The sequence below is a fragment of the Phacochoerus africanus genome, chromosome 6, assembly GCF_016906955.1.
Source record: "Phacochoerus africanus isolate WHEZ1 chromosome 6, ROS_Pafr_v1, whole genome shotgun sequence".
Lineage (NCBI taxonomy): Eukaryota > Metazoa > Chordata > Mammalia > Artiodactyla > Suidae > Phacochoerus > Phacochoerus africanus.
The window spans coordinates 93,154,991-93,171,112 of NC_062549.1; the positions used below are offsets into that span (position 1 = coordinate 93,154,991).

General features: G+C 48.8%; 1 protein-coding gene across 1 annotated transcript; it reads right to left on the reverse strand.

Moving 5' to 3' along the window:
- Positions 1 to 4,203: 4,203 nt before the first annotated feature.
- LOC125129507 (T-lymphocyte surface antigen Ly-9-like) lies at positions 4,204 to 15,358 on the reverse strand. Its single transcript, XM_047784261.1, has 6 exons — positions 15,218 to 15,358; positions 8,891 to 9,268; positions 6,722 to 7,030; positions 4,951 to 5,088; positions 4,668 to 4,747; positions 4,204 to 4,373 (listed from the first exon to the last, which is right to left on the reverse strand). Exons 1-5 carry the CDS (start codon positions 15,288 to 15,290, stop codon positions 4,701 to 4,703), a joined length of 945 nt encoding a protein of 314 aa, XP_047640217.1. The 5' UTR covers positions 15,291 to 15,358; the 3' UTR covers positions 4,204 to 4,373; positions 4,668 to 4,700.
- Between the last annotated feature and the right edge of the window lie 764 nt (positions 15,359 to 16,122).

Sequence of the window (16,122 nt, forward strand, 5' to 3'; positions counted from 1 at the left end):
CCTAGCCTGGGAACCTCCATGTGCCTTGAATGCGCCCCTAAAAAAGACAAAGAGATTTAAAAAATAAAAAAGACTCTCCTTAGTCTGGGGATATGGGTCAAACCAGGAACCCTAGACACCCCCACCCCGTAAACAAGGTTTCTCCCCAACAGCAGAAGGGTTTGAGGGGCACGGACCCCGTGATGGTCAGGGTGGGAGCTATTTCTCCCACATTGGGGACTTCCTGAAGCTTCCTGACCCAATTGGAAACACCTCTCTGGTGGGCACATTGCTGCGTGTGACCCCAATTCCAAAGACACACAATGACTAGAGTTGCTTGTGTGCTGACCACTGCCCTTCAGGTCATAAATCTCCCTGATGAGCCAGAGCCACGTCTTATTTACTTATTAAGTCTGAATCTCATCTTACTTATTATCTGAGTGGCTCTGGACAAATATCTGAACTTCTGTGAGGCTGCAAGTTGTCACATCATCGGGGATGTGTTTCTACCTCAGGAGTCTCTGGGTTTAGTAAGTGGTGCCCTGTGCATGCGCCCAGGGAGGCCACAAAGGTTCAACAACACTCCTCTTTTCCAGAATCCCTTCTCCAGGCCATGCTTCCTCTTACAAATGCTTGGTTTTCATGAGACCAGGTTTCCAGGCACGCCCCCTTGTGACACATTTTCCTAAGTTCCTTTGAAAAAGGAAGACTGTCCTTGGGGACAGAAAACAAAAACAACTGAGGAGAGATCCTCATTCCTTCACCAACTCCTTTCTACATTTTTTTTTCTTGGTCTTTTTGCTATTTCTTTGGGCCGCTCCCGCGGCATATGGAGGTTCCCAGGCTAGGGGTCTAATCGGAGCTGTAGCCACCAGCCTACGCCAGAACCACAGCAACGCAGGATCCGAGTGGCGTCTGCAACCTACACCACAGCTCACGGCAACGCCGGATCCTTAATCCACTGAGCAAGGCCAGGGACCAAACCCGCAACCTCATGGTTCCTAGTCGGATTCGTTAACCACTGCACCACGACTGGAACTCCTCCTTTCTACATTTTAAATATGAGCCTCTAAAGCGCGTTTACAAGGAAACAAAAATGTAATGTGTATCAATAACGCACCAATCCCTATAAACGCTGGATTCTTCACTCATCAGAAAGAAATGCCTTTCTACCAAAGCAAATGCATAAACAGAGTATATTTTATAGTGTGGCCAGAGGACAGGAACAAACAGATCACAAAGCAAGAAAGGAAAATATTTCACACGTGCAGTAGAAAACAACACAAGGTTTATCAGTCAGCTCAGGCTGCCATTGCAAAATACCACAAAGTGAGTGGCTTAAATAACAGGCATTTATTTTCTCACACGGTGGAAGCTAGAATTTCAAAATAAAGATGCAATCCATGTTGGGAGTTTCCGTTGTGGCTTAGTGGGTAAGGAACCCGACTAGTATCCATGAGGATCCGGGTTCCATTGCTGGCCCCATTCAGTGGGCTAAGGACCCAGCATTGCTGTGAGCGGTGGTGTAGGTCACAGACGAGGCTCAGATCCCATATTGCTGTGGCTGTGGTGTAGGCTGACAGCTGCAGCTCCAATTTGACCCCAAGCCTGAGAACTTCCGTATGCTGCAGGTGTGCCATTAAAAAGAAAAAAAAAATTGCCAAGAGTGTTGATTTCTTGTAAACCCTCACTTCCTTGTTGTAGGTGGGCACCTTCTCACTGTGCTCACATGACCTCTTCCCTGTGCAGGAAGAGAGGGAGAGAGAGAGAGAGAGGTTGCCCTGGCATCTTTCTCTCTTTATTCCCTTGGGAACTCTATTTCTCAATAAATAATCAACATAATTTTTTCATAATTAAGTAATTTTTTTCTTTGGAAGGCCACTCCTGTTGCACATGGAAGGTCCCAGCCTAGGGATCGAATTGGAAATGCAGCTGCAGTCTACACCATAGCCACAGCAACGGCAGCTCTGAGCCTCATCTTTGACCTACACCGCAGATTGCAGCAATGCTGGATCCTTAACGCACTGAGCAAGGCCAGGAATCTAACCCATATCCTCATAGACACTATATCAGGTTCTTAACCCACTCAGACACAGTGGGAACTCCTATTTTATTTTAAATTCAGGTATAGTCAATGTATAATATTATATGTCTCAGGTGTATGACATAGTGATTCATAATTTTTAAAGGTTATATGCCATTTATAGCTATTGTAAAATATTAGCCATAATCCCTGTGTTGTAAATTAGATCCTTGTAGCTTACTTATTTTATACATAGGAGTTTGTATCTTTTTTTTCTTTTTTTTTTCCTTTTTTTTTTTTTTTGGTCTTTTTAGGGCTGCACCCACGGCATATGGAATTTCCCAGGTTAGAGGCCAAATCAAAGCTGTAGCTGCCAGCCTGCTCCACAGCCACAGCAATGCCAGAACAAAGCCGTGTCTGAAGCCCACACCACAGCCTCACCAACACCGGATCCCTAACCCACTAAGCGAGGCCAGTGATTGAACCTGCATCCTCATGGATGCTAGTCAGATTCGTTTCCACTGAGCCACGACAGGCACTCCTAGTATGTGTCTCAATCTCCCTACCCCTCTATGGCCCCTGCCCATTTCTCTAACACACTGGTAACCACTAGTTTCTTCTCTATGTCTGAGTCTGCTTCTTTTTTGTACTTTTGATCTCAGATATACTGAATGATCTCCTTAAGGCCGTTTCTCAAAATACTATCACACTGGGGATTAAGGATACAACCTGTAAATTGGGGAAGACAATTTAGTCCACACATGGGCAATCAAGAAACTGTTGGACTCTAGGGTTGCTGTCTCTGGGGTGGAATTTTGAGTGTGTAGCATCCTCACAACTAATCTCACCAACCAAAAGAACAATCAGAGATGAAACCAGTGTAACAATGAGGCCGAGGCCAGTCCATCCATCTAGGGAGAGCAGCTGTTCTTGCCATGATCATTATTTGAGATACCAGCTCTATCAGGAAGTGGTAGGTGGGAGTTCCCATTGTGGCTCAGTAGGTTCAGAATGGTATACATGAGGATGCGGGTTCATTCCCTGGCTTGCTCAGTGAGTTGAGGCTTCAGTGTTGCCATGAGCTGTGGTGTAGGTCGCAGACTCAGCTCGGATCCTGCGTTGCTGTGGCTGTGGCATAGAATAGCAGCTACTGCTCTGATTCAACCCCTAGCCTGGGAACCTCCATATGCTGTGGGTTCAGCCCTAAAAAAAAAAAAAAAAAAAGAAAGAAAGTGTATGGTGTTTCCCCAACAGGTCTTCAGAGGCCAGGGGATCTCAAAAGTGATGCTGGCATCTGTTGCCAAACGCTTCAAAACGTCTCCATGAATGGTAGAAGAACCTCTCCCTCCCAGAGATGCTCTCCTAGGAACTCAGCCCACCCATCTATTTAGTTCTTCCTCTGATTCTCATCAGAGCTACCCTGATGAGGTAGAAAGGGTAGGGGAGAGAGCTACCCTTTGTCCATTAGAATAATGTAACTATTCCACTGCTCTGTTCAACTCTGGGCCGTTTGCCTGGAAGATTTGTGGAGGAGCCGAGGCAAGTCCACATCCATTCTCTGTAGGGTCAGCAGATCTAGGAAAACTCACTGATCGGAATCTGAGCAATAGAGCAATGCCTCCACCCACACCTGGGAAAAATAACTGCCACTCACTGCTCCACCCAGGTGTTGCTACATTTGGGGCTCGGAAATATTTCTGACCCAAATCCTAGAGCTGTCCACATCAAAGGCCAAAATCTACTATTCTAATAAACTGTATCTGCATGTATCTGAATAGGCCTTTTGTACCTCAGAGGTCTGCTGCATATGCTTAATCCTGACCAAGGGCTCCCTGGCATATTTCCTGTGGTTGACATTTATTGAGTTCTTACTCCATACAAGGCACTGAGACTAAGCACTTGGTGTGCATTACTTCTTTCATCCTCACTCAGACGACTCTAGCAAGTAGGTATGTGTGTAAATGCTCCATCCTCAAGGACAGAAGCACAACCTTCACCGCTTAAGTGTGGACTGCACGTAACGACTTCCTTCCGATGAGAAGCGTGTGGAAAGGGGGGAGGGGGAAAATAACATCATAATGAATGAGCCTGACAAACACTCCCTTTGGCCAGGTCATCAAGGTCAAGGTCACCATCAGATAAGTCATATTGATATTATGTACCCTTGATAGCTGATTTAAATGACACTTTACCTCTGTGGATTTCTTCAAAAAGAATTCCAGTTTAATCATGAGAGAAACAGCAAACAAATCTTCACTGAGGACATTTAAAAAACTCCTAACTGGTATTCTTTAAAATGAGTCTGAGAAACTGCCAAGAAGAGCTCAGGAGACATAGCACCTGCAGGTAAGGTGGTGTCCTGGGTAGGACCCTGGAATAGAAAGGGAACATTATGGCAAACTAAGCACATCTGAATACAGGCCTATCCATCACCAACTCAACAAAGGTTGGCATCTGTCCAAAATGCCAGAATGCTGGAGAATTCCACAGGTCTATACACTGGTCCCAGAGTTAAATTCTCAGTGTATTGTCCAGAAAGAATTAAAGTGGCAGGAGGAGTGAAAAACAGCAATGCGTGAGTTAAACAAACCCAGGCCTGGGCAGTGAGGGAACCAGGAGAGCACAGGTTGGGCACAGTGCCCAGTACTCACTGGGTACATCTCACCTCAAGAGACTCCTGATGGCTCAGTTCTGCACTCTAGATGCCACAATCACAGACCCTGTAGTCCTGTTGCGATCCTGCTCCTGAGTCACACACAGAGTGGAGCTTTAATTGGGGCCTGGGAAACTTGGACCCTCCCCCCATTGCTATGAATCCTAAGGCCAAGAACAATGCCACCATCCCCTGTGCACAGATATTCCTTGAGCAGCAAATGCAGGAGGAAGGGCGCCAAGGGTCCAGTGGAGGAGGGGAAGTAACTAGGGCAGGAAGGAGAAGTGCCACCTGCCTCTTGCAGTCTCCATCTTCTTCTTCTTCTTCCTGTGTGCCTTCCAAAGGTACAGTCCACCTCTGAGGACCAACACCATGACCACGACAGACCCTAGGATGCCTCGAAGGGAAACAATAATCGCCTCTCCAAGTGAACCTGTTTCCCTCACACGGAGAGAATGAAGAACATTAAGGCCAGACAGAACTTGAGATGCCCATTGCCAAGGGGAAAGAGAGCGAGCGAGCACGTGGAGAGGTCTGAAGGGTCCTGGTTCAGGAGCTGAAGAGGGAGGAGCTTGGCAGGTTCATTCAATCAGCCTCCTCCTGAGCTCCTGCTTGAGTTCAGGGAGACTGGAAGGAACAAGGTGTGGTCACCCAGAGAGAACACTGAGAAAATACCAAAGTCTACCAGCCAGAGAGACTGCCATGCAATAGAGGTTTCCACCCGTACACAGGTCTTCAGGGAGGGCTTCCTAGAGGAGGTGATGTGTAAAATTGAGTCTTGAGGCAGGAGTAGGAGTTTACTAGGTATTCAGGTTGGGCACAGCACGCCGGGAAGGAGGAGGCCCACGTTCAGGCAATGGCTGTGGCAAATCATTGGCCTTAGAATTGCCATCACCTCACTGTGGCAGGCAGGAGAGGGACATAGCAGGGAGGAGCTGGCTGAAGAGGATCAGAGGGACAACAAGTCTCTTTCCACAGGGTCTTAAGGGACATGCTGAGTGTTGACCTTCATCTGAGACTCCAGTTTGGGCCCCAGAAGAGGGTAATACAAGGTTTTAAGTGATGCTGACACATCACATCCCCCCAGCAGCTGCTATAGGCTGGGCTAGAGGGGCAAGACTGCACACAGGGGACCAGGCCATTCTTCCATTCAAGGCAACACCCTGAACCACTTTGCAGGATGTCCCGCTTGGGACAGGGATTCAAAGGACAACTAGACCTGGCCCCTGCCCTCAAGGAGTTCCAGGCTACAGAGGAGACAGATCCATAAGCAGAACATTGCTACTTTGTCTGTGGACCTCAAGGTCAGTGGCGTGTTCCACACGTGGGGGTGACCATGACTGCCCCTTTAGGGGGTGATGCCTGGGGCAGGGTGGCTACAGCACCTGCAGGGCCCTGTGAAGATGAAACCCCAGGACCCCTATTCAAAAGCTAGTTAACATGTCAAGATGGCACCTGTACAGTTTTAAACCAAGAGAGGGGCCTTTCTGAGTCCAGGTGACAACACAGGTCACATGCATAGGAAGTAGCTGTGCCTGCTGGGGCTCCTTCAATAGGAATAAGTCAGGACATGAAGGACGGGGGCAGGAGGGCTGATGGTGGAGGAAACCGCAATACCAGATGCTCAAAAGCTCGCAATAGCAGGACACATTCAGGAACACCACGCAAGCAGCTCAGTGTGAAGCCCAGAAATGTGGGCAGAGGAGCGTGTGAGCCCTGAATCCCACAGGGAGTCACTGTGTCAAATCCCACAGACAACAACCACCAGGGATATATCTGATTACTTTTCCAAAAGACCACTCCAGACACACAATGAATGAGGAATGAGTGTGAGGAGAGGAGCTGGAAGGCTGCTGCCTGGACCAGCAGGGGCAAGGGGTGGAAAGGAGAGCCTGGACTGAGAGACACTTAACAACAGACACAACCTGGATGGGCTGCCCAGGCTCCTGAATGGGGTGACCCTCTGGGAGGTGGTGCTAATAACATGATGGGGAGAAAACCCAGAACCTTCATCCCACTGCACCCGAACTCTGAGAGTGCCCCTCCCCTGTGGCAGGTGCACTCACCATGGGCGTCCCCGAGGTGGCAGACTTCCCCAAGGTCGAAGGTGGCAGTTTTCTGGTCCACTTCGTTGCTGACCACACAGGTGATGTTGGTGTAGGGCTGGCTCCAGGGAAGGTGCACAGCCAAGGTCCAGGAATTGGGGGCTGGTCCCAGTGTCACTCTCTCCTCCAGCTCCCTGGGGAGGCCCTTGCCCTCCCAGGTCACCTTCAGGTCTTCTGTGTCCCCTGAGGTTCTGCACTCAATGGTGACATTGCACCAGCTATGAGTGATGGATGGTGACTTAACCAGGATCTGGGGAATGAGCACAGGCTCTGGGACAGGAAGGAAAAAGAATGGAGCCTCACATGAGTGGAGAAGGTCACGGTTCTTGGTTTCACATCCATTATCTCACTGAAGCTCTGGCATCCTCACCCTCAGGATGGGGAGGGCTTTTTCCAGATAAAACTCAGTGGGTACAGACCCCACTGTATTTACATAGAAGTGACTGTAAGAAAGGAAACCACTGGGCTAAGCCCCACATGAGCTCACTAGACTGAGCAAGTGTTAAGACTCTTCCATAAGAAAACTAAATGTGGAGCTCTCCTTGTGGCTCAGTGGGTCAGGAACCCGATGGGGTGTGTGTGAGGATGTGGGTTTGATCCCTGGCCTCAGTGGGTTAAGCATCTGGCATTGCCACAAGCTGCGGTGTAGGTCGCAGGTGCGTCTTGGATCTGGTGGTGCCTTGACTGTGCTGTAGGCCAGCAACTGCAGCTTCAATTCAACACGTAGCCTAGGACCTTCCATATGCTGCAGGTTTGGCCATAAAAAGAAATACTGAAGAAAAAGAAAACTAAATGCTGGGTCATCTTTGAGGACCATTATTTGCCAGGAAACGGGGTGTTTCCTAGCGGGGGAAGACGTCTGGAATGAAGGAATTGACCTGGTCCAGGACCTTGCCCTGCTTCGCCTGCTCAGATGACACCTGGAACTGCAGGCCCTGGTGGAGGCTTGACCTCTGCCTGCACTGGATGTCCAAAGAAGAGCCATTTCTGAGAGATGCGGTCATAGTGACCAGGCATGACACCTCCAAGGGTGGAATGGGCCACTCAGCTTGAGGTCAACACAGAAAGCGAAGTGACAGATCAAGGAGTCAGTCTCACAAATCACATGGGAACCTAAAGCTGCAAAAGACACTCTCTCATAGCAGATATTTCCCAAACAGTAGGAACTTTAGGGCAAGAAAGTGTTGGTTAACTGCTTTTAAGTGGTGCAATGTACGCTTTCTGCCTTACCTACCAAGACTCTTAGAGCTGGATTTGGGGAGTCTGTGTGGGTGAAGCTGGCCTCAGGCCTGTGCTCAGGAAAAGGCAAAGGGGCATGAATTTCCAAATGCTGGGAGGCAGACAAGGGCCCCCAGCCACTCTAAGGATGCCCACATGATAATCCTCAAAACCTATGAAGATGCAGGTTACATGACATAGGGGGAATTAGGGGACAGAGAGACTTATAGTTGTTCATTGGCTGCCCTTAAAATAGAGGTGATTCTGATGATCTGGAGGGACCCAATGTCATCACAAAAAGGCTTGAAAGTGAAAGAAAAAAGAGTAGCTCAGAGGGATACAATGTGAGAAGGATTTGGTCCTGTGACTGCCAGCTTTGAAGGTGAAAGAAGGCGGTCATGAGCCAAGGAGGGCAGGCAACTGCTAGAAAGTCGGAAAAGCAAGGAAACTTTGTCTCCCCTGGAGTCTCCGGGAAGGAACACAGACCTGCCAACCCCTCGAAAGCCCAGGGAGACCATGTCTGATTTCTGACCCACCACACAGGAAAATAATAAATATGTATAGTTCCATGCCACTCATTTATAGTAATTTGTTCCGACAGCAACACACAACCAATGCACAAATGAAACACACTCAGTCCTATAATGAACAATGAACATTATGGCAAAAAAATCCTTTTCCCTTAAGTTTCCATTCTCCTCTCCCAAAACACTGAAGCAATTTGCTCCCAATTGTGACTCTCAGCTCTGCTCTCCATTTGTGGTGAACCCAGTACCCTCATTTCAAGGGAGAAAAGAGAATCTGAAGGCTGGTGTCTGGAATGAATCCTCCAACCAGTGTGGGGCCTATGTGACACTCCTAGGGTTAGAAGAAGGACATAAGCCCTGGGATAGGGTGGCAGGGGTCACATACCATACACAGTGAGGTGGAAAACCTGGGTAAATTCTACTCCTCCAGTGAAGCTGCATCGAGCCCGGTACAGCCCACTGTCCTCGGAGGTCAGGTTCTCAATCTTCAGGGACGTCATGTTGGGCACATGGACCCTCTGCTGGTACCTGTCCTGGAGGCTCACCCATATGGGAGCTTCCCCAGGACGGACTCGCAGCAGGACTCTGTACTCTGGCCCAGGACCAAAGCCCCACATGACCTCCTCCAGCTCAGCGTCTTGCTTCTTGAGCACATGAAACAGCACAGAACCTCCTCGGATCCCCTGCTGAGGATCAGGAGCTCCAGAATCCTGAACTCCAGGAGCAGGACCTCCATCGCTATTGGTCCCACTGCTGCAAATGCCTAGGGAATTGGAAACAGGAAACAGGAGGATTGTCTCAAGAACAAATGAAAACCACAGAAATCACCTTTCTCATGAAACCCCTCCAGTCTTCTCTCTTCATTCTTGGAAAGGAGCCTAGGACATGACTTTGAAGCAATTCTGGAATCCAATCCTGATGCTGGTGGGTTACAACATTAGACATGTTACTTTACCTTGCTAACCTTCACTTTCCTTATCTGCCTCATCAGGATAGTATGAACTAAAGAAGATAATGGATCAAAATCACTGATTTTGTACATTTTCAGGGACACACAGCAGGTGCATAACTGTAAGAGGCAGCTTCCAAAGTGTCTCCCTAAATCCCTCCCTCCTGCTGGTCACAGCCCCGTGGAACCCCCTCCCCTGGAAGCTGGGCTGCACCTAGTGACTGGCTTGTAAGGAATAGGACCCGGCAAAGGTGAGGGGATGTCACTGGGTGGTCCTGGGTTATATAAAACCGGTCCTTCCATCACGAGAGTCACAGTAGCCCTGAAGAGATGGCCTTGGTGGGAGAGGGGGGGTTAAGTCTGTGGAGAAAAAGCCATCCGTGATCTAGGGTCTTGCTTAGCTGGGTGGGCTCAGGCCCAAATAAACGAAAGCAAAGTGACCGTAGAGGAACCCCCCCCCCCCGCCCCTTTCCCTTCACACTCAACCTCTTCCTTGGGCCTCACAGACCCTGACCCTGGAGCCTCTCCATCTTCCTCAGCAAGGATCTCCTCTAGTTCTCCCCTCACCTGACAAGGCTCCACCCACACTCACCCTCTCCAAGGGAGGCACTCTGGGTGGCTCAAAATGCTGAAGTTCTGGTCTCTCTCTCCTCCTCTAAACAACCTACTTATACTACATTTTTGTATGCAAGGGAGAGCGCCTGGGGAATTTTTTTTTTTTTTTGATGACCTTTTTCACAGTGATTTGTTCTTGTTTATTTAAAGATGAATCTGGAGTTCCCATTGTGGTGCAGCAGAAGCAAATCTGACTAGGAACTATGAGGTTGCAGGTTCAATGCTTGGCCTCGTCCAGTGGGTTAAGGATCTGGCGTTGGCGTGAGCTGTGATGTAGGTCCCAGATGCAGCTCGATCTGGCGTGGCTGTGGCTGTGGTGTAGGCTGGCAGCTGTAGCTCCATTTCAACCCCTAGCCTGAGAACCTCCATATGCCACAGGGGTAGCCCTAAATGCAAAAAATAAAAATAAAAAATGAAGATGTATCTGAAACATAGAAAACAAACTTTCGGTTACCAAAGAGGATGGGGAGGAGGTGACAGATAAATTAGGAGTCTGGAATTTATACACACTATGTACATAAAATAGATAAACAACAAGGACTTACTACACAGCATGAGGAACTCTACTCAATATCTTGTAATATCATATAATTGAAAAGAATCTGAAAAAGTATATGTGTGTGTGCTTGAGTGTATAAATCAATAACTGAATCATTTTTCTGTACACTTTACACTAAATTAAACTAATTAATTAGTTAGCTGTGCTTTAGTGAAAAATGGCCAATAGAGAGTTCCTGTCTCGGCACAGTGGAAACAATCCAACTAGGAACCATGAGGTTGTGGGTTCCATCCCTGGCCTCGTTCAGTGGCTTAAGGATCCCGCGTTGCCATGAGCCGTGGTGTAGGTTGCAGACACAGCTCAGATCTGGCGTTGCTGTGACTGAGGCGTAGGCCGGTGGCTACAGCTCCGATTAGACCCCTAGCCTGGGATCCTCCATATGCCAAGGGTGCAGTCCTAAAAGGACAAAAAAAAAAAAAATGCTAAAAGAGCAAGTTTGCTTATGGCACAACAGTTTAAGGATCCAGCATTGTCACAGCAGTGGCTTGGGTTGCTGTTGTGGCATGGGTTTGATCCTAGGCCCAGGAACTTCCACACGCTGCAGGTGCAGTGAAAGAAAGAAAAGAAATAAGGAAGGAAGGAAGGAAGGAAGGAAGGGAGGGAGGACGGAAGGAAGGAAGGAAGGAAAAGAGGGAGGGATGGAGGCGAGGAAGGAAGGAAGAGGGAAGGACGAATTCACTGCCTGGAACAAGACGTAGCCCATCTGCCATGAGCAAGTCACAGTCCCTACCTTTCAGCAGCTCTGTCAGATACCAAGTATCTAGTAATCCTCAAGACAACCCATCAAAGCTGGTAGGTACAGATGATTATCCCCATTCAAAGGGTGAGCAGATCGCATTTCAGAATTTTTGAAATTGTAAACATATTATACATTTATATGATTTAAAAAAAAAAAAAAAGGAGGGGAGGTAGAGTTTGAAAATGAAGTTTCTCCCATCTCTCACTCCCACTGCCCAGGTCCCTTCCCACAGGACAGTGGTAAACGTGGAGGGAAGGATAGGCTGCACGTTTTCGCAAGGTTGGGCTGGAAATTTTTATGTAATTGGCCCTCTTGGGTGTGGGCATCTCTCTTTCCCTTAATGGGTTGCTTATAAGTATTGTGTTATTTTTTATTATTTATTGAAAGCAATTCAATGGCTTCTGGAGTTGATTAACAGTTTGAAGTGCACCCCATCCCATATAAAAGCCCTGTTACTGATGCCTATCCTTCCAAACCTTTATCGATGGAGCTGCAAATACCATAAACCCGTGTGAACACAGCATATCTATTTGTAATTCATTTCCTCATTCCTGATGGTCATTACAGGTGTGATTTTTGACTCTTCCTTTGAACCACTTGTTAACAGCCTATACTGCTTCCTCCATTCATAAGCGAAGTGAAAGTATTTTTTAACACCAAGGTCAGTCCCACACTTAGAATTCATCCATGTTTACATATGCAATTTTAATACAACAATGGACCCTACATGTAAATGTTTATTTAAGCTGAGGCTCAAAGAAACAGCCCTCGTGCCATAATCCTATGCGCATTTGGACTTCCTGAGAGACAGTATTTCAGTCTCCAGGGTGCCTCCTTCCTAAAGGATTTTCACCAGTAATTCTGATCAAACAGGGTTTGTCTTATTTTTCCCCAGAGTTGGTAACAGAGGGGGCAGCACCAGGGAAACAGGGAGAAAGAAGCTGTTTTTTTCTGCGAAACAGCCAGGAGCCGAAAGAGTCTGGCCAAGGCTATTAGTTAGCGGATGCTAAACAGCCATCGCCTGCTTTCCTGAGCGTGGCTTGCAGACACGTCTTCACACCCTGTGGGGAAGGAGATGATGGTCAGCAGGTGGACTCAGCGCGCTGGGTGCCGAGACCCTCTCAGGAGCAGAGACAGAGAAAACAGAGGGGGTGCAGGCTGGATTCCTACGGGAGGGACTTGAAGGGCAGCATTCTCTCCCTCCCTCCTTGGGGGGCTGAGAAGTGATCATGAGATGAGTGGGGGGTCTTCTCTTGGAAGGTGCCCCACCCAGACCCTGCAGCTCTCAGTCCCTGTCGGGACACAGAAGAGGACAGGAGAACAGGACAGGGTGAAGATTCAGAGCAGGAGCATCCTGTCTGCCCAGAGCCACTGAATCCCAGAACATCACAGCTGGGAGAGGCCCTCCAGGGGGTCTGCTCAGTCCCCTCCTGTCACAGAGGAGGAAGCTCCCCAGGGGTGACCCTGGCCTGGGTCACACAGGGCAGAGCCAAACCTGGAGCCAGGGCCCCTCCCTCCCTGCCTGCCCTGTGCTTCTTCCCTGCGGGAGCTGCCCATCAGCTCTCCACCCCAGCCCCGTCCTCCCCAGGAGCTCCCCCTCCCAGCATCTCCAGCATCTGGGCCACTGCTGGAGGCTCACCCTCCACCAGGCCTCTCCTGGGAAAGAGGAAGCCAGCACTCAGTGGGGCTTCGCAGGGCAGGACTTTGGCCAGCTGAGCAGCCCAGCCACGTCCTCCACTTGCTGGGAAGGAGGGGACCAGGGGGAGAGGAGGTTCAGCCCTCAGACTGCAGGGAGGACCCACCCAGAAGGGCTGGGAGCCCAGCTGGGAGGAAGAGGGAAGAAGACTTAGAAAGAGAAGGGGGCAGCAGGAGCTGTGATCTACAACAGATCTAATCCTAAAGAGGAAGAAAATAAAGCTGACGAGTGTGTGGGTGTAACAAGGTGAGTTAAAATAGATTTAAATAGTATAAAATTTCAAACTCGCAAAGCAACATAAAATATTGTCCTTTTTCTGACTCTTCCGCCATCATCACACTAGGAAACCCACAGCAGTTCATTGACTGACCGATTGGTTCATTGATTGTAAAATGAGAACTTCAGTTTTTCTCTCTCTCTCTCAAAATTGTGAATCTCCCAGCTTCAGAATCTAGAGAGAATATTCCATAATATTGAACATATTTTTCCAGTTAAATAGCATTAGAAAAAGGGCAGAAATCCCACATTTTTTAGTTTAAAGGAATTTAGTCCTTAAAATGCTCACTGTTATATCACAGTGTTACAAGCACTCTCCAATTCACTGAATTTCATTCGTTTCTCTGATAAAAGAAACACTTGATGTGACTAGATATTAAAACAATAGATTATAACAATAAAAGTGGCTAGATGTTAAAACAAAAGATTAGAACAAGAAAGGCCTTCGAGGGAGTTCCTGTTGGCGTGGCTCAGGGGTAACAACCCGTCTAGTATCCATGAGGGTGCGGGTTTGATCCCTGGCCTCACTCAGTGGGTTAAGGATCCTCCATGGCCCTGAGCTGTGGTATAGGTCACAGAGGCAGCTCCAATCTGGCGTTGCTGTGGCTGTGGTGTAGGCTGGCAGCTGCAGCTCAGATTCGACCCCTAGCCTGGGAACTTCCATGTGCCAAGGGTCCTGCCCTCAAAAGACACACACACAAAAAAGCATTCAAAACTTTCATCAGAATTCTCAGTGTACAATACCTTCTTTGCTTCATTAGTTTTTCCTTAATGTCTTTATCTGTTACAATCATGCAATTTTTCAAAACACACAAATATTTATACATTCTTTTTTGGGACATTATTTTTCTTCCCGTTCCCTTTTATTGCTCAATTCCTCATCCTGCCTGCTTTCTATCCTCTATTTCCAATCTTTTCCCTATTCGCAATCTACTGTGTCTCTTTCTGCGTCTTCTCCATCCTCCTATAAACATGTGGGTGTAGAGATGCTCTTAACTACTGAAGACTGCCCACTTCCTTTGCAATATCAGGATTTTTATCATACGGAGTTTTCTGCATCTTACTAATGGAAATCCATGCATCTGGCATTATAGAAATTGGAAATACCTCCCAACCAATTGGTACGTGCATTTTTTTTTGTCTTTTTAGGGGCGCACCCACAGCATATTGAGGTTCCCAGGCTAGGGGTCAAGTCTGAGCTGTAGCGGCTGGCCTACATCACAGCCACAGACACGCGGGATCCGAGGCTCGACTGTGATCTACACCACAGCTCATGGCCACGCAGATCCTTAACCCACTGAGCGAGGCCAGGGAGCAAACCCGCCTCCTCGTGGATATTAGTTGGGTTCCTTAACCGCTGAGCCACAACAGGAACTCCTCCCCGTCCTTTTTTAGCGGAGAAGCCCAAGGATCCCAAGCTAGTGTTGCTTCCTCCAGCTCAGACCTGCGGTTCTAGTTGGCCCCCCTCCACAGGACAGCTGCAGAGGCTGTCAGGTCCCCTCTGGGTCCAGACCAGGGCAGCCTCATTCCCAAACTCTGCTCCAAGGAGCCGCCCCCACTTTGTCTCCATCCTTCTCCCCAGGGACCACCAGGTTCCCCCAGCTTCCCTGCCATTGCAGCAGAAGCAGCCTCACCTCCCTGGAAATGTGTCCCTCATGCAGCCAAGGCTCCCAGCTCAGGGTCCCAGCCTCGCCACAACCAAAAGGCCACCTGGTTGTTCTCCTTCACTTCGGGGCTCTAAGCAAAATGCACCGCCTTTGCTACCTTATAACACAACTGTTGTGTCTTTTGGTTCCTCGACCACATTAGACACCGAAAGGACACCCTGTGTCATGCTCCCCACACTGGCCCTCCCGCCCAGGAGCCCGGGCCACTCACTGAAGAGGAGGCTGAGGAGTCCCAGGAGCCGAGAGGCCCAGCGGAGGTGGGGGTTTCCTGAGCAGGGCCCCATCTCCGGCTGCCTGCCAGCTGTTCAGCTGCAGAGGAACATCTAGCAGGCAGACACAGGGGAGAGAAGAAGCCCTCTGAGCCCTTTACACAGCACTTCCCCCCCAGGGAGGGGCTAACAAATGATTTCCCCTTTGACCACTGGTCAGCAAGTTAGTTCTGGGAGACAGCTCTGTCAGTCTAGAGAAAACCCTTTTATCTTGTATTTTTAATTTGTTTTTTGGGAGTTCCCGTTGTGGCTCAGTGGTTAACAAACCAAACTAGCATCCATGAGGATGCAGGTTCCATCCCTGGCCTCACTCAGTGGGTTAAGGATCCAGCCTTGCCATGAGCTGTGGTGTAAGTTGCAGTCACGGCTTGGATCTGAGGTTTCTGTGGCTGTGGCGTGGGCTGGTGGCAACAGCTCCAATTCAACCCCTAGCCTGGGAACCTCCATGTGCCACAAGTGCGGCCCTAAAAAGACAAAAAATAATAATCATCATCATCATTTTAGGATGAGTGTATAAACCTCAGGGCCTGACATAGTCTTGGACAGACCCCACTCCATGAAGTCTCAGCCAGTCTGGAGTTCTCACACACTCTTTCTTGCCTCCCTAGGGCAACAGCTCCCCCCAAGGCAGCCCTGCTCACCAGTGTCAGCCTCTGGGCTGGCACAGAAGTCACCCAATTACAGTCAGAGTGGGCTAGGCTACTCCTGCTTGGACCCTGACCTCTGTCTACACAATGTAGTGAGTCAGTTTTTTGTTTTTGTTTTTGTTTTGATTTTTGGCTGCACCCATGGCATGCAGAACTTCCCAGGCCAGGGACCAAACCGACACCACAGCTATAACCAGAGC

Excerpts from the sequence above, each read along its gene's own strand:
- LOC125129507 (XM_047784261.1), bottom strand. The coding sequence starts at position 15,290 with ATGGGGCCCTGCTCAGGAAACCCCCACCTCCGCTGGGCCTCTCGGCTC. Across the intron at positions 9,269-15,217 it reads ACTCCTCAGCCTCCTCTTCA|GCATTTGCAGCAGTGGGACC; the intron begins GTGAGTGGCCCG and ends CCAATTCCCTAG. Across the intron at positions 7,031-8,890 it reads TTTCCACCTCACTGTGTATG|AGCCTGTGCTCATTCCCCAG; the intron begins GTATGTGACCCC and ends TTCCTGTCCCAG.